The sequence below is a fragment of the Cydia splendana genome, chromosome 19 (genome assembly GCF_910591565.1).
Source record: "Cydia splendana chromosome 19, ilCydSple1.2, whole genome shotgun sequence".
Lineage (NCBI taxonomy): Eukaryota > Metazoa > Arthropoda > Insecta > Lepidoptera > Tortricidae > Cydia > Cydia splendana.
The window spans coordinates 10,435,992-10,457,616 of NC_085978.1; the positions used below are offsets into that span (position 1 = coordinate 10,435,992).

A 21,625-nucleotide genomic window follows, 5' to 3' on the forward strand; every position below is an offset into this window, starting at 1 on the left:
TCAACTTTCTAGCATTTCTAGTTTCGGCTGATAATAGTAATAGTTGAATAAAAAAATAGCAAAATCGGTGGATTTTGATTTATTCGTCAATATTTTTATTTTTTTCTATTAAACCCTACATCAAAGGTCTCAAAAATGAATTCCTCATGCCGGATTTATCTGGAAATGATACCAAACTCGAGGTGGTAGGTAAATAGAAGCCGATATGCGGCGTGTAACTTTGGATGCCCCCCTGCCTACCCACCAGGGGGTGGCGGATGGCTACCGGGCTGGATTGGTTTAGCTTTACGTATATTACATCTGTGCCAAGTGAATTCATCCGATACCAAAATTTGCACGTCCCATACATTGGGTGACACTACTTCCCTCAGTACGAAGTCTTGGCTACCTCTTATACTTATTATATATATAACGCTCATCTTCCTTGCTATCTCTAGTTAGTTACTAAATAAACGTTACGGGTCTCTATTGATAATGTATTGTATGTCCACATTTTCGTTAGTCATAATTTGTTTTTTCTAAGAAACGCGTAACTTTTCAGGATTGCCATAAAGCAAACCTAACCTAACCTGACCTATCTATAAGATAACCTTACGAAAATCCTGAAAAGTTAACGGTTTCAGAATTATGACTAAAGATAATCTGACAATCATTACATTATGACTTTCAATAATTATGTCAAACAAAGGGACCCCAAACGCTATGTTTTAAACTTAGCCGCCCTTACGTCAAACCTTGCCAACCAAAATGAAATTTTATTTTGTCAACACAAAATTCAAATTAGAACCTTTTTATAGGTCTCTGGGCGGCTACAGGTTAATGGCCGTGCGTATAATCGTTTGGATATCCAACCGTGGTCCAATCTAGACTCGGTCCCGTGTACTTATCTGGGTAGTGATCGTCGTACTTGTCCTTGTAGCTGCCATCCACAAACTTCTCCTTGTATTTCTGCTCGTCGTGGTAGCCGTGGTAGCCTTGCTTCCAGTCGGCGTCTTGCCAGGACGGTATCTTCCAGTCTTTGTTACCGTACCATCTGGGAACGGAAAATTCTTATTAGGACCTGTTTGTTAGATAGGTACAGATAAATAGTGGTTGTTAGATACCGCCAAAGGAAGCATGAGTAGCAGAGATCGGATTTTTATCAGCAAAACAAGACTGTCGCAAGATTTATGTGCTAAAACAACTGTAAGAAAAACTCGTGCCTCGATTTGATAGCTGAAGCATATCGTCACTTCTGGCTTATCTTGGCACAAGTCGCGCGCTTCATACATCGAGCGCAAATTGCCATATGGATGGACTCTCGCTAGTCGCAGCAATACATGCTGGGCTGGACGTGCTGACACTGTGGGCTCGACTAGTCACCTCAACTTAAGGTGTTCTTGTTCGTAATTTACGTTTACTGACACTATGTGTAGCTGCAAAAATTCGATATCTGATTATCAGGCCCCATAGACGAAAGTAGAACGAAACGCAACTGTCACTGTCACACTAATATGGAAGAGTGATAGAGAGATACAAAGCGATTCGATGGCGAAGCGCAAGCGATCGTCACCTTGGCTAGGCCGCTAGGTGAAGAAGAAATGAGACCGTCAGGTCGTGCGAGGCAATAGTGCAAATACTACTCTACAATTCGGTGCTTCTACCAGCTACCTACACTTGAATGAGACCTTACCTGTCCGGATTATAGTGAGTATCGTAATCGTATTTCTCATTGGCATTGTACCTCCATTTGGGTTGGAAATAAATCGACTGCGCCGTTTTGGACGACTCTCCAAAGCTGAAATACACAGTCCAATCTGAACTAGAAGCCAATAGTGGTCGATGTGGGTCGACCTATTCCGCAAATTTTGAATTTAATATATTTAACTAAATTACAGTCCTGAATTACCTATCCATTTTTTATTTAAGTACAAGAGTACGTAAATAGATAAATACATACTTAGATACATAGAAAATATCTATAACATAGTATTTACTTATAGAATTTGGTTCATAAAACAGCACTAATCGGCTTGATAATCTCGCCCTATCCACTTAAATTTAATTTCCTTAAAACGATCTTTAGCTCCACGACGCTGCAAGTAAAACGATTCAAAATATACCAACGTTAATCGTTCTTCTTTTATTTACCTAAACATGTGAACAATAAAAAAATGGTGAGTGTCGTGGAACACTCGGTTGGGACGAAGTTAAGATAGGCTGGTGACGTGTTCATGCTCATTGTTATGTTATGTTCTTCGTGCCCGCGTCCGTCATCCTCATCCTCATTTTCATTCTCATTAGTCTCATTACATATTTCACTATAGTATGGTCTATGACGGCAAAATCTTACACTTACATATTTCGCAAAATCTTACACTTTTTATCGCCTAGCCCTCATCCGCAAACAACCGTCCCATAAGGAACTTCGTTCCAAAACTTCGTTCCAATAAATACCTAGCCTTACCTTTTATCAGTGGTCGCCCTATCAGTAGAACTAGCATCGCTGCCGAACCGGTTGTTGAGGCCATCAGTGGTGGCAGCGTTGCCGAATTTGTTCTTGAGGCGAGAGTACCGCGACATGATGAACTGGGCCGCTCGCTCGGCTATCATGATGGTAGGGGCTGCGGTGTTACCTGAAACAAAGATTCATTGATAGTGTAAGATGTGGAAAATCTCAGATGTATTCGTTTTTCGAATTTGACATGTAAACGAGATGGCGCTGGCTACGTAAATTATGCGGTAACTTTGGTTGCCGAAAGTTTGAAAATTCAGTGACCAAAAAACATATGGTGCAGTATAGCGCTATCTGTTTAGGAGTCAAACTAGGATTTCGTTATTTTCTTCTCGATCTTTCACTGAAATATGGGTGTGATGTTATTTGCTTGATGTTAGTTAGATGGAACGTATTAAACTAATTATATATGTTACTGTAAAAGCCCGAAGTACGGCAAAACCTAGGATTTACCGGTAAAACCTAGGTTTTACCGATGCCGATCGGTAAAAGCCCGAAATGTTAAATCTTACTAGTTTACTTCGGGCTTTTACCAACACCGATATGGTAAATCCTAACCCCGTACACCGCACCGCATGCGCCGTTAAGTGGGTTAGGTTAGGTTTGAACTGCGATCCTCACAGAACCGAACAAAAGTGGGTTAGGTTAGAACTGCGACCCTTACAGAAACGAAATGCTACTAGAAAAGTGGGTGGTTTTTACCTCCTTTTCTACATAGTGCACCATCTACCATAATCTTTCATCGGGCCCCAAAGAAGTCGTTTTCTTTTTCTTAAAAATTATCATCTAATAATCTCAAGAATCAGTGCATGATTCAAACTTTACCGGTCGCCGTGGTAAGATCTAGGATTTACCATATCGGTGTTGGTAAAAGCCCGAAGTAAACTAATAAGATTTAACATTTCGGGCTTTTACCGATCGGCATCGGTAAAAACTAGGATTTACTGGTAAAACCTAGGTTTTGCCGTACTTCGGGCTTTTACAGTAACATATACATGTCATTGTCATCATCGCAAACGTTTCATTATACAATATGTGATAGCTGTTTTCGTGTTGTCCGATTCTGTTCGGTTTAATATTTCGATTTAGATATGAATTTATATTTTTTATATTATGATATCCTTGAATTCACTTACCCGATGGCACAACAGGCATAACAGACGCGTCGGCAACGCGCAGACCTGAAAAATTAACATAAGTAATTTAGCAATTGATTCAATCCTAGCAGAGTACCTGCGCAATGTCGCACATAAATTTATATGATTCCCAATTGACACTTTCGGTGCCGGGCGCCCCGTTTCCAGTACAAAATAAACACACGAACGTGTTCTTGGCAGTGAATGTGTTAATTCCTACCTTGAATTCCATACACCTTAAGCTCCGGATCCACGACCGCCATCAGGTCAGTCTTGGCTCCGATCTTGCACGTGCCTACTTGGTGGTTTTCGGGCGCCGTGTAGTGCTTAGCCAGGCACCTGAAATACTCGTCAGAAGGTTGCTTGAAGTCCTGGCAGTCTTCGCGTTTTGACGGCTCCATGCCGTACTTTTCTCGCATTATCTAATAACGTTAAAAGTTGTACTTAGTTGTTTTATTTAGGCCCTACATTTATTAGTAGGGTGAAGTGAACCCTGTTTTTTATCAAACTGTGCTTTCCGAAAGAAAATGCACGATTTACTATCAGTATGTTATAGATTTATCCAGGATCCCAACACTAGATCCTGACGTAGGATGCCTTTCAAACAAAAAGAAACTAATTTATAAAATCGGTATTCGAAAAATTGGCGAAAAAATACCTACGAATTGAGAACCTACTTCGAAATGTTGAAGTATGTTAAAAATAGCTATGGTCGGACAAAAACAACAAATAAAAACAAACTCACGGTAGTATTAGCCAGCCTATGAGCGATCCAAGCAGCGTCAGCCAAGACATCCAGCTCATGTTCATCGAAGAAATAGTTGGGCTGCATCAGCGGTGGCTGGAGCGGGTCTGCTGAACGCACGGCGAGGTAGCCTCGGCTGCGTGGCTGTAGGGCTATGGCCGATATGCTGGAAATAAAGGGATTGTGTTTAGAACTGATAAACTAAGTGAGGAGAACTAAGGCGAAAGGGCTCACATACATGATGGTGGTGTGGAGAAGACTAGGAAGAACATACTGTAAAGAGAAGGAAAGTACTTAGAGAAACTATTTCGTAATTTATCTAATTGAACACTTAAATGAAACCTAAGATTCTGAATAAGGAAATTCGGACTTATGTTAGACAAGTCAGGGCGACCCATATAGGGTTACCAGATGACAGGAATTTTCCTGACATGTCAGGAATTTTGGCCTTTTGTCTGGAATGGGGACGGAACAAGAAAATGTCAGGAATTTTTTGAATCGATAGACTTTTTTATAAAGTACGTTTTTAATTACTTAAATTAATAAAACGCGACTATCGGCTCAATCGGGTGGCCATCGCTAACGGCTAGACACCCCCCCGTCGTCGTCAAAAATATGAATGCCAGGAAAAATATTCGGAAATCAGGAATTTTGTCAGGAAATTCTAAATTTGTATGTGGCAAAGGTGTTTTTTCTGAAGTAGGTATAGCTCAATGGTTATTAAGTCCTTTCACGGTGACCAACTTATAGGTTTTGCCCCGACTGACCGTAGTATAAGATCTTTGAAAGTCCTTTGCAGACATAGAAGTTTTTGTGGCAAAATAAAGTGATTGACAAAATGAAAAATCGACATGTTTGTTATCGATGTTACCTTAACGTTATACTTAGATATTTATTATATTTTATAAGGCAGATCTATACAGATATAAGAAGCTACCACAAAATACACAACACGTTTGATATCTTCTTCTCTTTTGATATATTGGTAGTTTTCTATTCTTTTGGCACTGTTTAATATAGTTTACTTTTTAATATTTAAGTGCTAAATATATGTAATAAAGAAATTATGTACCGCTTTGTATTTTATTTACATTATTGAAATTTCTCGCTAACTTACCTACAGCCAGTTGAAATGACATATTTTAAATAAATATAAGTATAATATCGATAACAAATTTATCGATATTTCATTTTCTCAAACACTCGTTTTTGCCACAAAAACTTCTATCTCTGGTCCTTTGTTTTACTGCCCGTATTACAATAAAATGCTTATATCGACATTTACACCTCTACGTAGTAGGTACTGAAGTACCTACTATTCTTTGAAAACTTACGACACACTTCTCCTATCGTGGATGTCCTTTACTTTCTCGGGATCAGTCGCGACCCCATCACTACAGGACGCGTAGTAGCCACCGAAGAAGAACTGTATGTCGGGGTGACGGCCGCCTCTTGCCGCGTACTTGGAGTTCACTATGCCTGTGAGCTACACAATATATAAAACATTAATCAAAATTCAAAACCAAACCTAGCTAAGAACCATCTTGAAAAATATTTTTATTGAAAAAACCGCACTAAAATTCGTTATTCCGCTTGTAATGTGACAAACATTATAAAGGAACGTACAGATAGACATTACGAGTAAACATACACCTTATAAAACAAAGTCCCCCGCCGCGTCTGTCTGTGTGTTTGTTCGCAATAAACTCAAAAATTACTGAACGGATTTTCGAGCGGTTTTCACCTATCAATAGAGTGATTCTCGAGAAAGGTTTAGGTGTACAATTTGTTAACCCGTGCGAAGCCGGGGCGGGTCACTAGTAGGTACTTATTAAATTTTAGATTCGAAAACAAAAATGAATATATTGTAAAGGTTAAATATCGATATTCGCTAACGTTATCGCTGGCATCTTACAATTGTTGTGGATTAAATTAGTTGAACCTAAACTACTTTTTTTACCTGAGACAAACCAGTAGAAGACAAAGGCCCATCTCTATTCAACAGATACTGAGTTGCGCTGGCCCAGTCCAAGTCGGCAATCTGAGGCTCCTTGGTCAAGGTAAACTCGAGACCCACGCCCACGTGGTTGTGAAGGTTCTGGCCTACGCCGGGCAGGTCCTTGACCACGGGGATGTTGACTTTCTGGAGCATCTCCTTGGGACCCACGCCGGAGAGCATGAGGATTTGGGGGGAGTTCAGAGTGCCGGCTGATAAGATCACCTAAAACAATGACGGTTTTTTTTATTAGTACGCAGTACGAATCCAAACAAAAAATCATTCAGAGTAGTCGAAAGCTTAAGTGGTGAAACATTCGAATAAAGTTTTTTAAAGTTAGTCTAAGGGGTAACGATGTTGTTTCGGTCAAGTAATAATCCCCAAAGTAGATTAACAAACGGTCATAAGATGGGCATTGAGAAACAATGAGACCCTGTTTCCTAAAAATGGTCACAGCTGATTTCCACTCACTAATGAAAAATCACTCACTAATCACAAATTAGATCTTAGATAATTCAGCATGAAAGTTCCTTGGTCAACAGAGGATCTCGCTCTCTTATGCGGGCTGTACACACTCGTCGAGAGACCTCGAGACAGGCAGAGAACGAATGTGTACATGCTGCTCCCTTCCCGGATGTCGCTCTTCCTTGTCTCGCGCTTCTCCGACTGGGTTAGAGCGGTGCCGAGACTCGACGAGTGTGGACAGACGACATTAGAACTACCTATAACCTTTATTATTATTACCTCCTTGCTGGCTTTGATAAAATTCGTCTGCTTGTCTTTGATGTACTCGACTCCGATGACCTTCTTCGTGTTGGGGTCTATGCGTACTTTGGCAACGTGGGCGTTGAGCAAGACGTGAAGGTTCTCACGCTTAGACGCAGGTCTGAGGTAGGCGCGGGCGGTGCTGAACCGGGAGCCGTTGCTGTAAAGAAATGTTTAGAGGTATATTGTACAGACATTATGACGCCGATATTATGATACCCCAACGATAAAAGACTGCTGAATTCGACATAAGGTACATACACTACTCACTCCTTGTATTTAGATTGGGACGAGCACCGGTGTATTCAACGATTGTTATCAAATTCATAATTTGATCATCAATATAACGTATTCAAATAGTAGGAGAGCCTGACGTCCGTTGGCTCGTTGGGTGGACGACATTCGAACATGAAAGATCATGAATGAACATGGAATGAATGGATGGATGAAGGACATGGAAGATTGCGGGTCACTTCTGGATGAGATTGGCTCAGGACCGGGATAAGTCTATGCTCAGCAGTGGGCGATCAAAGGCTGATATGATGATGATGATTTGATGATGAATACTAGTCGTATGAAATAATTAGGCTCCATATTAGGTCAGCCAAAAATCGGCCTTGACGTCTAAAATTTAGAATGGTGGAAGCCCAGGTTTTAAATATGAATGAATAGTTCTGTATTGTAGGCATTGACTTAACTCGAGCGACAAAAATGAGGTTCCAGGTGGGGTGTTTTACAGTGAGTGGCACAAGTTATTCTAGTCGTGCAATTATTGTAATACAATTTATAAAAAAAAATAAGTGGTATACTAACTCGTTGAGGGTTTGTGCGATAGTGAAGCCAGTGATCGTCTCCCCATTGAGGTCGCTGGTGGGTGGGTAGCCCAGCTCGATCGCCGCGGACACCACGTCGTGCGCAAACTTTGGTGCGTGTCGGAACTATTAACAAATACATCATCAAAATTCTTAAGAGCCTGGCTCTTGTCGGTGAAGTAATCGTTATTCCGTTCTTTTCTCTGCCACTGTTTTGAGCTCCTGATACATCACTACGTTAATTTTCTCTGTCGCCTGGTCCTAATACGCACGTCTCGGTCTTCCTCTGCCTCTCTGTTTTTCTATTCTGCCTTAAAGGCTTATGTAAGAATCGTGACGTATCAGGTGCCCCAACATGTTTCCCCTTCTGTTTTCAATTGTTCTCGGCAGAGATCTCTTTTCACCTACCAAATTTAATACCTCCGTGTTAACAAATACAAAGGATATTTAATAATTTAATAGCTCTTTGTGTGGCAGGCAAGAAATACTGACCGGAATGTTTTTTTAGTTACTTTATGAATAATAAGTAAATGCTTAGGACATCTTAGCTCTTAGCATGACAGACTGGAATTTGCTAATTGGTACTTGATTTGCTCATCCTCTTTACATCGCACATCAAACGGTCGAACAGAATCGCACGCGACCCACAATTTTGACTCAGTCATGTATCCTCACCTTCTGAACCGGCAACGGCCCACCAGTATTATGATACTGGCTGGACACTCCGTCTCCGATCTCCCTATTGTCTTCGCTCTTCAAGAAGAAAGGTAGCACGTCGTACCAGGACCAGCCGGTGGCGCCCTCTATTGCCCACCCGTCATAGTCTGCCGCGTGTCCTCGCATGTACATCATGCCGTTGATTACTGAACATCCGCCTGGAATAAAGGAATAAATATTATATTAACTGTTGGAAAGTGCCTTCGTAAACTGAAAGAATCTTGTTTTATAGGTAACTGCATAAACGCACGTGGAACAAGTTTAAATGTTTGAATAATATACAGCTTTTGTTGGCGTGCGTGATGCCGTCACATTCTTTTGACGTTGCTGCTGAATAGACTAAATTTGTATCAGTGTTTATTCCATAGACAATATATATAATTATCTTATTATGAACTTCTTATAGTTTACTTTTACGCCCAGATCTAACAGGTTATGGGCCCAGCACGTTTCCACTGCGCGTAATGACAATACATGTCATGATACAGAAAAATATTTTCCGTAGTAGACTAGCGTGGGCTGATAGCCCGAAATCCTCTGTGTCGACGTCCATCCTTACTAACTATAAATATGATAATAATGAATTGAAAAGTAATGAAGCCATTGAGGTGGGCAAATACCCCAGTCTCGACTAGAATGTTGTAAACTAATGCGGGCTAAAATGTATCTAGGGCAGTTGAATAGCACGACAGACGTCAACGTCTACATTAACATAATACTTATTCATTAATTTCTCCATTCCTGCGGAAAAACCTCCGTCTTGAGATTTAAGAACTAAAGGAACACTAAGCCAGGCTTACCCAACATCTTGGCCCTGGGCCAACTGCAAAATGAGCCTTCAGATAGGCAAGCTTTTTCTTGAGCTTCAGTCTTGTACAGCCAATCCGTGTCCGGTCGACCCCAGTAAGCGGTCACCCATGCTGGCACTGAAGATTGTGTCGGTTCGTCCCCACCCGCCTCTATTAAAAGTACCTGAAAAAAATATAGGTTTAAGGAACTGAGTAAGGTGATGACTGATGATATTTTTTAACCGACTTCCATTTCATAGAAGGAGGAGGTTCTGTATTCGGTTGTGGCTATGTTTTTTTTTTTTATGTATGTTCATCGATTACTCCGAGACCCGTGGGCCGATTTGAGTAATTCTTTTTTTGTTCGAAAGGAGGTACTTCCAAGGTGGTCCCACATTAATCTGGTGCTGTTCTGATGATGGGATCCATGAGGAATTGAGGGAACTCCTCAATTTTTAAATGCACATGTAGGGTGATTTGGGTGTTTTCTTAAGCAACTCGAGCATTTTCTCTCGAAAACCACCAATTTGATGAAGTGGACCTGATGATGATGATTGTTTTGATGATAATCATGACGATTTCTTAAAATGTACGACGTTCAGCGATTATTCCGAGACCCGTGGTCCGATTTGAGCAATTCTTTTTTTGTTTGAAGGGAACTGCCTCCAAGAGCGTCCCACATTAATCTGGTGCTGTTCTGATGATGGGATCCGTGAAGAATTGAGGCAACTCCTCAATTTTTAAAGGCACATGTATGGTGATTTGGGTATTGTCTTAAGCAAATCAAGCATTTCCTCTTAAAAACCACTAATTTGATGGAGTGGACCTGATGATAAATGATGATGATTATATAAGTGTAGATTACTCCGGAACCCGTGGTCCGATTTGAGTAATTATTTTTTTGTTTGAACGAAGTTACCTCCAATGTGTTCCCATAATATTGTTGGTTATAATCTGGTGACGGAATTCATAAGGAAATGAGGGAACTCCTCAATTTTTAAAGGTACGAGTATGGCGACATCGTTGTTTTTTATAGTAACTCAAACATTTCCTCCCGTTAATAACCCATTTGATGAAGTAAAACTGTAGCCTTACCACGAATTTGACACTACATCTTCGCTATCGTCTTCGTAACTTACTTTCTATACATCTCGCTCGCACTAATAGGATGCCAGTACGAGCGAGACGCATAGAAAGTAAGTTACGCACACGCTAGCGAATATGTCAGTGTTAGACTTATGGTAAGGCTACTGAGGAGTCGGGAAATGGCGGTTGAAGGGTTGGTGGTTCAGGCTTCTCGACCCTGAAGTTCGGGTTCGGGTTCCGTGATCAGGGGTTGATGTGCTGTGAGGTTGAGTGATCTGGGGGTTGAGGGATTGGGTCAGTGGCGGGGCGGAGGATGGATTTTGTGTTTGTGCACTGTAATGACAGGAATGATTACGAATTTAGTGATACGCATCATTATTATTTTCATTCATGCGTCATGCGTCACTGATAAGCTGTTAACAATGCCATACAATTAAAAATGGAAAAATAAAAACTTTTACAAAAAAAAAAGAAAACCGACTTCAAAAAGGATAAAATAAAATATAATCCGTTTTTAGGGTTCCGTACCCAAAGGGTAAAACGGGACCCTATTACTAAGACTTCGCTGTCCGTCCGTCCGTCCGTCCGTCCGTCCGTCCGTCCGTCCGTCTGTCACCAGACTGTATCTCACGAACCGTGATAGCTAGACAGTTGAAATTTTCACAGATGATGTATTTCTGTTGCCGCTATAACAACAAATACTAAAAACAGAATAAAATAAAGATTTAAATGAGGCTCCCATACAACAAACGTGATTTTTGACCAAAGTTAAGCAACGTCGGGAGTGGTCAGTACTTGGATGGGTGACCGTTTTTTTTTGCTTTTTTTTTGCATTATGGTACGGAACCCTTCGTGCGCGAGTCCGACTCGCACTTGCCCGGTTTTTAAGTATATGCGTTACTAACTGATATGTTTGAAGTCAGTGGTGCCAAGACAAATAGTAACAATACCGGTCAAAAATAATCAGCTTTATGTCTATAAATCACATTACAACTGTACTAATAGGTATTATAATAGTGAAAGTAATTCTGTCTGTCTCTTTGTCACCTTTTCAGCTAAACAACTGCCATGTAAACTGGTGAAATTTGCCATGCAGGTAAAAAGTTAAAGCCCTGTAGATGGTTCTTGAATTGTTTTATATTTTGAAATGGCTACAAATATAATGACCACCAAAAAATACTTTGGTACCCTAAATAAAAAAATCATGCTTACCAAAAAAAATTACTGAACACCAAAAAAATAAAGCCTAAAATTACAAAAGTACCACCGTTTTAATTACGACTGCACTTCAAATTGTATTCTAATACCAAATATATTGAATGATCACCAAAAATCATTAATGATCACCAAATCTTGAAGACCAAATTAATGCGATATTTTCACCTAAATAAACCACTATGATTACCAAAAAATGTATACATATTACCAAATAAAGTAAAATGATGCCATAATTACTAGCCCCTCCCGCTCAACCCCCCGTACCCCGCACCGCATACCTACCTAACCTAACCTACTCTTCTAGTAGCATACTGAAATGCTACTAGAATAGTGGGTTAAGTTAGGTTTGAACTGCGACCCTTACAGAAAAGAAATGCTACTAGAAAAGTGGGTTAGGTTAGGTTTGAACTGCGACCGTTACAGAAAAGAAATACTACTAGAAAAGTGGGTTAGGTTAGGTTTGAACTGCGACCCTTACAGAAAAGAAATGCTACTATAAAAGTGGGTTAGGTCAGGTTTAAAGTGCGACCCTTACAGAAACGAAATGCTACTAGAAAAGTGGGTTAGGTTAGGTTTGAACTGCGACCCATACAGAAACGAAATTCTACTAGAAAAGTGGGTTAGGTTAGGTTTGAACTGCGACCCATACAGAAACGAAATGCTACTAGAAAAGTGGGTTAGGTTAGGTTTGAACTGCAACCCATACAGAAACTAAATGCTACTAGAAAAGTGATTTAGGTTAGGTTTGAACTGCGACCCTTACAGAAACGAAATGTTACTAGAAAAGTGGGTTAGGTTAGGTTTGAACTGCGACCCATACAGAAAAGAAATGCTACTAGAAAAGTGGGTTAGGTTAGGTTTGAACTGCGACCCTTACAGAAACGAAATGCTACTAGAAAAGTGGGTTAGGTTAGGTTTGAACTGCAACCCATACAGAAACGAAATGCTACTAGAAAAGTGGGTTAGGTTAGGTTAGAAAAAGATGACGAAGTGGATTAATTAATTTAATAGGAGAACGATATATTAAATATTTGCACATTTTTAATTAAAATGTGGTTACAATTTTGGTGGTTATTTACTATTTTTGGGTTTACAATATTTAATAGGATAGCAAGATGTAAAAATTTGGTTATCATTTCACATTAAAATGGGGTTTGAAATTTGGTAATCATTTACAATACTTGGGTTAATAATGATTAGTTTGGTGTCATTTCCTTTAATAGGATAGTAAAATGTAATAAAATTGGTAATCATTTCACATTAAAATGGTGTTATAATTTTGGTGATCGTTTATTATTTTAGGGTGGTAAAGTAGATTTTTTTGGTATTAAATTTTATTAAATCTGGTGATCAGTTAAATAGCAGCCTTTTGAAATCAAGTTCTCTGGGTAAGAGGCGGGAAATAACTCAGTCCCAATCCCACACCTGAGTACTATGGACAGTTCGAAAAATAGTAAAAATTGCTCTTTAAAAAACATATCAGCAATCGCATTGGTTTTATACTAGTACCGACAAACATGGTACGGACTGCGCCAAGGTGGATTGACAGTGGGTTCTTAGGTATCTACAGAAAGTATGATAATTGCTGTCGTGTAAGGCAATCCTTGTTATGGCAAACATTGTTATCGGATCGCCCTAAAAACATGGTATGCTTCAAATTTGGCTTGGCACCGACTTCAAACTTATCAGTTAGTAACGCATATACTTAAAAACGGATTATATTTTATTTTATCCTTTTTGAAGTCGGTTTTCTTTTTTTTTGTAAAAGTTTTTATATTGCGTACAAAAGTAAATTTACAAGATGATAAGAAAAAACATTAAAAACCTAAAGTTGCCTGGGGGAAGTGGGGCATCGTCCCTAGGACGCTTGCTGCGTTTCCCCGCTGCATTGCCACACTTAGCCGCTGAGCGAAATATTCGCCCGCTCGAAAGTCACCAGACACCCAGACAAGTTTATGTGAAATTTCTTTCACAACTCGTCTGGTGTCTGATGACCATGGCCCAAAGGTTTCGACTGCAAGCGCCGAAAATATGTAATGGTCTAAAATGCATATTTGAAATAAACACACAACATGATTTAGTGCCATGAAATGCAATACAAAAACCGCGACCCACGTGGAGGTTCTTCATAATTATTTTTAGTATGTTTCCAAAGGAGTTTTTATCTATGTGTATATTTTGGATTACCTATTCAGGTGATGGCAAGGATTCGTTATGTCAGAAAGGTATATTCCTTACTGAAATGCTTTTATCGCCACTATATACATGTAGTAGTATACTAATGTAGTATACACTATAATGGACGTGGAACCGGTAATGGGACAAAAAACCACAAATCCTCTAAAATAAGTGTCTAAAAGTAGTTTATAAACACTGGCTATATTTTATCATAAATAAGAGTCCTAGAGCTGCTTCAGTTTGAATTTTTAATATATTGGGTTACTTTTTAAGAAATTGGCGTCAACCCAAAAGTTGTCGTGTCACTGAAAAAAAATACCACTAAGAATTCTTAACAACTTCGCTAAAAGAGGTGAGTTAATTTATTAAATTTTAATTAATTAATACTTGATGAAAACTAGAATGTGTTTTGTTAATTGCATTTACCATGAGATAAGGTACCTATACAACACACTATGTTGTGACTCCACAGATGTAAAAAAATAGTGGTATTTGGCCAAATCCCATTATAGGAGCTGTAAAACTGCATACCTCCTATGATGGGACAATTTACATAATGATGCTTGCCATGCCATAATTTCATGTTTAAACAATACAGAAGTAAAATGTAGTTACGAAATATGTCAACCAGGAGGTATGCTCGGACATCGGATAAATTAATATCGTTTTTCCAAACTTTTATTTAACTTGCCCTGTTAGTTGTTAGTGTGGGTCAAATCTTGGTAGCTGAATTTGACCCACTTTCCGATTTCTGATTGAGTTGAAATTTTGTATACGTAATTAAGTATGCAAATCGGATGATAATGCAATATTATGATAACATGGACCTGATCTGATGATGGAGACAGGAGGTGGCCATGGGAACTCTTAGATAAACGCTAACTAATTGTGTTTGGGTATATTAGAATTGTCTCGATGGGTCTAATACAATAATAATTGTCTGTGGAAAGAAAAATACATTCAGCGATAAAAGCTTATAACAATAATTGATTTTTTTGCCATAACTTATTCCCTATTTCAATATTTTATACTGATAGAGCAATGTCCATTATAGGGGGTCCATTACTGGATCCACGTCCATTACCGGGGTTCCATTACTGGAGCTTTGGTGTCCATGACTGGAGAAAAAAAACATAGTTTGAATTTGATAAGTATGTGGAAACTCATTGCAGTATCTTTGATACAACACGCCTGAAACATGAAAGACGGATAGGACATTCATCTTGTAACACGCTAAGCGGTAGACCATTTACATGTATCAGGGAAATATCACAAATACTCCAAATTTCCTCTTAAATGTCCCATGACTGGTGCTGTGTCACCTTACAAGTAGAGTTAGGTCAAGAAAAGTGTACAACGATTTTGATAGCATACGCAGTGCAAGTGTTATTTACGAGTGCTGTATACGTCATAATAATTCGTCTACACTATAATCCCTATTTTTGCGGTTCTTACCTATTGCTATATTTTTAATTCTTATTTTACACACTAAATTGCAGATTATATTTAAAATATTAAGGCAGATATTCAATTTTTTTTCACTAATAAAATCAAGTATTATAGATACCGAATGTTTTGCACGTCACATAAGAGTCCCTAAAATAATGATTACTTATACCTGCTTAAGTATACCTACTCGTACACGCAATTTTTTGCTTTTAACAGTCACACATCGTGATTGCGGTTTCCATATAAAAACAATAAACAGGCGAAACGATTAACTTGATTAAAAAACTATTTTGGTACCTTCTTAACTAATTATCTTGATGTACGGTGATGTCATTAGAGTTAGAGTATCGTATAGATAGATTATTTGTGTTTTATTTATTTTTTAGGTATTAGTTTTAGTTATGTAGGTATGTACGTATGTAGTTAGTTTTAATTTTAGGTTACCTTTTATTGTAAGTTAGATATTCATTATGTTTATGGTTTTAAATAAAATATGTTACATGGATTGAGAAAATATTTTTTGTCATAATTTAGACTCAGTAGGTAGGTACTTAATTAATAAGTGAAACAACTACTTGAATGTATGTTAGGTATAGTTCGTTTTTATTAGCATTAGAAAAAGGTAATCAGTCTTGACGTGTCTTTTTATTGAAAAAACACTTTTGAAAAGTAAGTCACGGCAAATATGTAACAATTATGAATCATATACGATTATTTATATTCTTTTGCTTTCATAAGTAATAGTTACTGATTTAAAAAAAGCTTTTTTCAATTAAAAGGCACGTCAAGATCGCATAGTCTTTTTCTAATGTTAAAAAAACGAACTAGAACAAAACATACCTGTTCTATAAACTAAAGCGTGATATTAGCGAGCTATATTGAGATCCTCTAATACGAGTGTTTTTTTTGTTATGTTTGAAAATGTAATAACGAAAGACATATATGTAGGTAACAGTCTAAAGTAGTTTCTAAAGAGCTACAGCAAAACAAATGTTAAAAAAATATTCCTGTTACAATTTTTTCATGATTGTCTTTGTTTACAATATTTCTATGCATTTTTCTCCTTTTTTTGTATTAAATAGTACAAGAAGGTATTGTTCTATTAATTGACATTCCAATATATTTTATCATTTGTCATGTGCATTTATTTATAACGATTAAAAATCGAACTAGCGAGCTAACCGAAGCGATATGTGACAAAATATCACGTGTTTTATTTGGTTCAACATTTTGCATCAAACATGCACGAGGTAACAGGGCGTAAGGTTTTTAAACTCGTTTGGCGGACCGTTAAATGTTTATTTATTTATTCTTAATTTATCCGAATAAATTCGTTTAATCAGGTTCTTTTAGCCTGATATCAATATAAATGAGATTATAAATTTGACTGCAGCAGAGGCAGGTAGGTATGTCTATCTTAGTTTTTATATCATGTCTAAGTTAGTTTTTTACATCCATTTACATTCCTTTAAGATTGAATTAAAAATAACACTGTAGAAATAGTGTCGGACGATATGTAACAAAGGATCGTTTAAACAAAATGTAGACACACACGCGTTATTTTAACATTCTATTATTATTATTAGCCTATTATTATCCTAACCCTTTTTGTCGAAAAATGGCTAGACGTGTTCAACAACAAATCATTGCTGCTGTATTTACCCGTAGTGCATCAATTAACAAAACAATGTAGAATCTTGTATTCTGCAGGCATGGACAATGCACGGATTTTCACATTAATGAGACACGGATGGACAGACATCGTGAATGGGAGGCCATTGAAGATGTATAGATCTATTAGTGAATGAAGCACTTTGGCTGTGCTTCCAGGTTTCGATGTTTAATGACATGATGTTTGTTAAATCCATAGTGAACAATCTGTAAGAAGACATTACTTATAACTCTAACGTCATTGTATAACTGGGCGCTTGGGGCAGGAGAACGTCAGTAGATACCTAGAGAATGTTTTAACGAATGTATTTCTATCCGTGAACGAAAATATGTCATTCTCTATAAGATAACCATACGCAATAGGGGTTGTATCGCAATATAAACAAATAATGTGGCTATGACATACCTTCCACTGTGGATTCTCCGACAACCTCGCAGCAACCACCGGGCCCGCAGTCCCGCCACCCACGACTATAAAGTCGTAGCTCTCCAACAGACTGTCCGGGGTTTCACTGGTGACCCTGTTGCAGGGGTCCGCGAGGTCGCAGCGGCCGTTGATGAAGGCCTCCAGGACGGTCATGAAGAGCATGAACTGCCCCCCGCAGGAGGCGGCCATGGATGGCCCGACCTCCTGAATGGGGCAGGAGCATGGCTGGAAAAAACAAGGATAACAGGATATTAAGTAAAAACAGGTTCTAGTGCAATCACACCGGTTGCCTGCCAGCCTTTTGCATTCGGCGACCGAGCTGGTGAACTATCCAGGTGGCTGTTTCGTACATTTCGGCTGGTCCGATGTTGATATTTTCGAGGAAAGAGTCAATTTTTTTTCGCGATTTAGGATTTGGTCCCATAGTTAAAATATGTTCACCATCGATGACAGAATTAGAAAAATTGGCTCCTGATCACCGATTAAATTTCATCGTGTATTCCACAACAAGTTAATACGAAGGTCTACTCTCTATCTATAGCTAGTAGCTAACATGACCTAAGTAACCACATAACATGACCTAGGTAGTGTACCGGTCTAAGTACATCATTTTATTGGCAGTTTTTATTACTTATATGTTCACGCGTGCAAATAAATTTGTAATAAGTTAGCATAGTTTAAAGTTACTATTTATTAGTTCCTTTAATAAAGTGCGAAACGGAAAGAAACAAAAAACCTTTAAAGTAAATTTAACTGACACGAGCATGCAAATTTTTACAAATCTAATTTTTTGTGTAGTCATCCTTCTTAAATGTTCTACGCAACACTGGTATGTTTTAGTTTTTTGCTGCCTCATCATGTCAACAAATCAATTCATTGTCATTGCTAAATCAGTTCCTCTAATCATCAGATAAAGACATAATTCAATAATGATTCCGCGGGACTCACGTTCTACAATTATATCTACGATTGTTATTATTTTTTCCTCCACGATTTCATCAATACAGTTCATCTAATTGTTATAACTACGAGATCATGTACCAATTCCAATGATTGAGGATACAAAGACTGTTTTTGTCGTGCGTTGGCAACTAGCCGTCATTCATGATCGTCATACAATGATGTAGAATGACTTAAGTATACTATAATTGTGGTATACACACAACCTTTTAAATTAAACTGTACACAATCAATCAATACGAGATAAGGCCATCATGATTATGTAAAGTAAAAACTTGGATTTTCCATTGATTCTCGTAGGTATGTTGTAGATGCGGGATCGACAATTCGTCGTGACTATGGCGTATTCAACATTTTAAAATATATACCTATTCAGTATTCCTGTTATATATTGTCTAGTTGAACGTTAGCATGAAAATAAAAAAACCTGCCAAGTGCGAGTCGGACTCGCACACGAAGGGTTCCGTACCATTATCTATAAAAACGGTCACCCATCCAAGTACTCCCGCCCGACGTTGCTTAACTTCGGTCAAAAATCACGTTTGTTGTATGGGAGCCCCACTTAAATCTTTATTTTATTCTGTTTTTAGTATTTGTTGTTATTGCTGCAACAGAAATATATAATCTGTGAAAATTTCAACTGTCTAGCTATCACGGTTTGTGAGATACAGCCTGACCTAGACGGACGGACAGCGGAGTCTTAGTAATAGGGTCCCGTTTTACCCTTTGGGTACGGAACCCTAAAAAACACACCCATCGACATTCAAAATGTATTGCTCCTTAAATCCCGTATTTAGTACCTGTATCAAATGATAAAAATAAGCCATTTTCTGGAAAGAATATTGAAATATATTATTTTTGCGTTTATATGCTGCCTGCTTACTTGCCTTATACGCATAATCGATGCGTAAAACACAGATTGTACCTGATCATAGTGATCATAGTGATCATCAAAAGTTCAACCACCTCAAAATAATAAGACCATTATTATCTTTCCGCGTTCAAGTTCATAATTAATTCGTTGGTTATACTTAACGAAATTTATTTTTGTTAAACAGAAAATCGTAATTAGATTCCAAAAAAAGTAAGACAATGTTGCCACTGCAATAATTTGTTTGTAAAATAGTAAATTCCTTTTTATAAATAAATACGCTAAGATAATTTATTTATTGGTAGTTTTACTCCTACGATTTGAAAAAGTACTTTTATTTACTTATTTTTACAAAATACGAGACGCGCTAGTAAAAAGTGGCAACAATGTCTTACTTTTTTTGGAATCTAATTACGATTTTCACTATTTTCAGTTTAGATATCTACTTAGATTTGAAAAAGTCTGGTTCATTTGGCAATTCATTAATTACACGCTTGTAGCGCATTTTTATGTTTGCTACTAAAACAAACCATGAATAGATAAGGCAATTTCTTAAATAATGCAAAATTTGAAAAACTACATTAACCAAAATTAAATTCAATAGTCTGACCATGACCTTGAATATCCGGTCGGTAACGGTCAGGGTTTGCGTGGAAACACAATGACATATGTTTAATATACTTAAATACTTATTTTATTCATATTCAACCTAACCTTACCCGTACCACTGACTTCCAAATATAGCTGGCCGCTTTTTAGCGGTTTCAATATAATGTATGTAATGTACATATTTCAAATTTCGCGGTTGGCGCTCTAAAATATTAATTTCGTGTTTTACATTTTTGACTCAAATTCTTTCTATTACCCACTGATCTCTCATCAGCTCATCACAGGCATTCACAGCACAGTCAGCATCAAAAGTAACGGTTCAGAGTCAGACTACGCGTCAAAAGTATCTAACATTTTCTAATAGCTTAACAAAAAAAATGCAAGTCCCTGTATTTTAGAACAATTAGACTGTGGCAGGTACTTTAGAACGCGAACTATACAGATATTATATCTCTAATAAAAATAATTCCAGGAGAGCAGATACTTTTGGAGCGTTGTTTCATCCGCTACTATACTATACTATAGGTAATATAGTATCCGCTGTACTGCAGTTATTGACATACCCCTAAATTACATAAAATTGCTAACGTGGTCACGGTAAATGAGCAAGCATAAAACAATTAGTCACGGATACAGAAGTTACAGGCGAGTAATTATCGTTTGACCACAAAAACTAATTTAATAAAGCATTTAATGCGTCTCTGGTCTCTAGGTAGAGATCTACATTAACGTTTGGGATTAAAGCAAGATAGGCCGAGGCTGATTTATATCTGTAGTATTTTTAATTTAATTTGCTGTTTAGCGACCTGGGGGCCGATTTCTGAAATTCGACCGCTCGGTTTCGTCACTTGAAAATCTGTACAAAACGGCGAAATGTTTTTTTTTAATACAAGCGATAGAAATTGGGAATCTAGTGGTATTGACCACTCGTTTTCGATTCTATGAGTAAATGCCCAGTAGCTAGAGTGCTCGAAATTCAAAAATCGGACCCCTGTTGTTATATATGTAATCGTGTAACCAGATATGTCGCTAGTCCAGACGAATTAGTGAAAATTTAATCGAAAATATCACAAATTAGCCTTATCCACCATAAGTCGGTTTTGTAACTACAATGAGTAAGAAATGTTTAACACCAAGAAGCTCAAGAAATACTTTTTCAATCTTCGCTTATTGCTACCGACAGTACATTTTGTGGCTTTCATAATGCTTTGTATCGGTAGTTAATCGTCTTCCTATAATATAATGCTCTTATAACTTAATAAGCATGTCGTAACTGGATACAGATAATGTTAACACATATCGACGTTAAAAGCGGCAACAGAATATTAATTAATGCTATGCAACTAAAGCAATACCTAATTAAATACTTTTATGGTTGAACTAATTACCTATAAGTGAAATAAAATTGATTAGGGACTTACCTCTGCCGATCGTATCATTTTCACCGATAATCAACTGAAACAATACGGAATATTAGTTATTTAAGACAAATGTTTTAGTTTTACCTAGGTAAGGTTCGGGAGAACTATTTATATAGTTGCACTCGCATTAGGAAGCAAACTTAAAGACCGGCCAATTGTGCGTGTGGGGCCACGCATAAAGCCATCCAAGGAAAAAGAGCTTACTTTCGCGGCACTTATAGTTTGTATATTTAGGTGTATAAATAAAAGTAAACAAACAATTTGTAAATTTTCGGGTAGTTA

The 21,625-nt window shown here is 37.8% G+C and overlaps 1 protein-coding gene across 1 annotated transcript; it reads right to left on the minus strand.

Moving 5' to 3' along the window:
- Window positions 1-816: 816 nt before the first annotated feature.
- Window positions 817-21,382, minus strand: LOC134800332 (glucose dehydrogenase [FAD, quinone]-like). Its single transcript, XM_063772832.1, has 14 exons — window positions 21,344-21,382; window positions 17,462-17,707; window positions 9,466-9,637; window positions 8,624-8,823; window positions 7,950-8,074; window positions 7,116-7,296; window positions 6,336-6,596; window positions 5,710-5,861; window positions 4,376-4,541; window positions 3,851-4,052; window positions 3,631-3,675; window positions 2,447-2,615; window positions 1,673-1,777; window positions 817-1,033 (listed from the first exon to the last, which is right to left on the minus strand). Exons 1-14 carry the CDS (start codon window positions 21,359-21,361, stop codon window positions 817-819), a joined length of 2,259 nt encoding a protein of 752 aa, XP_063628902.1. The 5' UTR covers window positions 21,362-21,382.
- Window positions 21,383-21,625: the final 243 nt, after the last annotated feature.